Source organism: Saccopteryx leptura, chromosome 2, assembly GCF_036850995.1.
Source record: "Saccopteryx leptura isolate mSacLep1 chromosome 2, mSacLep1_pri_phased_curated, whole genome shotgun sequence".
Classification (NCBI taxonomy): domain Eukaryota; kingdom Metazoa; phylum Chordata; class Mammalia; order Chiroptera; family Emballonuridae; genus Saccopteryx; species Saccopteryx leptura.
In genome coordinates, this window is record NC_089504.1 from 345868282 (window position 1) to 345871319 (window position 3038).

The 3038-nt window shown below is 42.3% G+C and overlaps 1 protein-coding gene across 1 annotated transcript; it reads left to right on the plus strand.

Moving 5' to 3' along the window:
* The first annotated feature begins 219 nt into the window (after nucleotides 1–219).
* Nucleotides 220–839, plus strand: KRTAP3-1 (keratin associated protein 3-1). The gene has a single exon (XM_066366359.1). It carries the CDS (start codon nucleotides 293–295, stop codon nucleotides 587–589), a length of 297 nt encoding a protein of 98 aa, XP_066222456.1. The 5' UTR covers nucleotides 220–292; the 3' UTR covers nucleotides 590–839.
* The last annotated feature ends 2199 nt before the right edge of the window (nucleotides 840–3038 follow it).

Genomic DNA, 3038 nt, shown 5'->3' on the forward strand with positions numbered 1-3038 from the left:
GACTGAAACGAAATGCTCATGCAGTGACAAACAGCCAATGTGAAGAGTCCCAGTTTGACAACAAAACAAAGCAGTCCCCTTTTATGAGGTAAGGAGTGTGTCTAAGCAATAAACACTTAAGTAATTAGATAGTTTTATGGAGATAGCTATAAACTGAAACATGGGGAAGAAAATCTTGCTCATAGGCTGATGCCCAGGCAGGTGGGTATATAAGAGCCAGGGCAGAAGAGAGAAGCACTGAGACACCAAGGGACTTCTCTTTTCAACCCAACAAAAACCCAGAATCGACGCCATGGCTTGCTGTGCTCCCTGCTGCTGCAGCGTCCCCACCGGCCCCGCCACCACCATCTGCTCCTCGGACAAATGCTGCCGCTGTGGGGTCTGCCTGCCCAGCACCTGCCCACACGACATCAGCCTCCTTCAGCCCACCTGCTGTGACACCTGCCCCCCACCTTGCTGCATGCCTGACACCTACGTGCCAACTTGCTGGCTGCTCAACTCCTGCCACCCAACCCCGGGGCTGTGCGGGATCAACCTGACCACCTACGTTCAGCCCTGCTGCGAAAGTCCCTGTGAGCCCTGCTGTTAAGCTGCCGGTCTTCGCAAAGGCTCAGTGATGGGCTGCTCAGCGCCCCACACGACACCCAGCCTTCACCACTCGCTACTGCCTGCGGCGGCCACTGTATCCCCGTCGCCTGGGCCCTGTTTTCATGAAGCAGCCCGACTTCTTAATTCTTTTCTCCTTTGGGGAGAGTTGGAGACCTTTCTCTTTTAGGTGATCTTACTGCTCTTTGGGAAACAACCATTTTGACCACTCGTTAATAAACTTCATTCTGGCTTAGCAAATGCGGCCTTGTGATTATTTATTCCACGTTCCCTCTGAGGGAAAGAAGAATGCCTTCCTAAACCCAAACAGCAGGGCATCCTACTATCCAAGACCTACCCGCAGCAGAATAAAAACTTTCATGGCAGAACCACTGGAAAAACAGATACTCTCTGTGATAGGTTACAAAGTAAAAAATTCAATAGTCAGTTTGTAAGGTCTTGTTATTTTTTTCAATAAATATTATTAAGATAACCACTATGCCAAGAACCAGGCTAGAGATTAATACAATGTTTTTAAAAAGTTTACATCCATTGCCCCTAAAATTGATTTTTCTTTCTTAACTGACAAAACAAATGTATCACTTTGCTAGGATGTAGAAATAATTTTGACTCCTTTAGTCATAGTCATCAATGAAATTCCAAGTTCAGAAGGCTATGCAATTTGGGGAAGTATTTATATACACGTATATCCATTTCCTTATTTGTGCTGTCTTCTAGGAAAATCAATTTTGAATGAATATTAGCACGGATTGGGTATTCCTTGTTTCCTCAAATTAGGGTTGGCTTACATTAGTCATAACTAAGTTTAGAAGTTTACTAGTTCTAATGACATATAATAGCATGTCACTGAAATAAACTGGAAAGATCAGACTATAGTGCAATCTCCTCTACACACCAGAAACGGTCACACAATTATGGGACTAAAAACACAAGCTTCTCCCTACAACAAAACATTTATAATGACCATTAATTCATCTCCTTAGCTGTCCTAGAAAAATCCAAGTGCAGTAAGGTTTTTGTAGGAAGTACCCAGAATGCAATCTATTTATATGTTTTCTTGGATTTGCCTTGGGACTTTGGGCCATCCACTTTCCTCTCAGCCTCTGTTTCCTCATTATTACAGCAGAAATAATACTCTCTTCTCTGCTTTGTCTCAGGATTGCTGTGAGGGTCAGTGGCCCACAGTGTCCCCAGCAGCACGCTAGACACAGCGAGTGACCCTCACCACTACTGCCACACCCTGGCTCCCAGCTTCCGCACCAAAAGCTATCCTTTCATTTCTTGAAAAATGTTTCCCCCCAAGTGACTTTTAAATATAATAATTTAGTCATTTCTTTCATAAATACATTGTTAAGTATCATTGAGAATTTTAAGATTCATACAACTATTGTTATAGTGCCAAGTTACTTGTTTTCAGTCAAAAGCAAAGAAGTTTGATGTTTTTGCACATCCTTGTAAGGGATAAGTTTTTAGACTTTATTATTAATTCTTAAGTAACTCTATGTGTCCTATTAATACCGCTGTGGGCCTTCAGGCACTCAAGGGCCCTTGGTTAATTAAAGAGCCCCACCTGGAAACCAGGTGACAGGCATCCTAGTCTTGGCTCTGCCTTGGCCTGCCTCTGCAACTCTGAGCAAGTCACTTGATCTCTATGAGTCTCAGGTCTTAAATCAGGAAAATGAATTGGTTGACCAGATCCCCCCTAAATTCCCTTTAGTTTTGACAGTCTGTGGTTCTAGATTATCCAGAAGTGTTTTAAGTAACAAGCACTCCGTGCCAGTCAGTAACCCTTCGCATCATATTACTCTTACTGCTTTCATTCTTCGTAGCTAACATGTGGTGAATCTACTGGGCATTCAAGTAAGATGCTTTATGTGCATTATCTTATTTATTTCTAACAAAAACACTAAGCGGTACCTACCATTATTCTCCCCATTTTACAGGTGAGGAAACTGAGGCTGAGAAAGTTACTTGCCAAAGTTACACAAACAGTAAGTGACAGAGAAGGCATTAAACTTCAAACTGCCTGAATCCAAAGCCCCTTCTCTTTCCACTCTGTCTACAGACAGAAATACGGCTACACATGGCTCTCTTTACCCGGGAGAATGTGTATGCCACTCAGCAATACATTCTCCACTATCCCTCTGAATTGTGTATTCAGTTGTATATAGTAACTCAGCTTTCTCTGTGGTCTTCACATTTCTAAGGTGAAAGCAAATCATCATTTTGGTTTTTTAAATCAGACTTTAAATACTGATTAACAATGTCAGCACAGGAAAAATACTGGGTGGGTCTCTAACCTTGACCTTGCATAGAAAGGCAGAGTCTTTGGCAACTCACACACAATTTCAATTTTCTGATAAGTTGTAATAACCTACCTAGTTCAAGGTGAAAACAAACTATCCTTAAAGTTAATAATTATTTATCCTTGA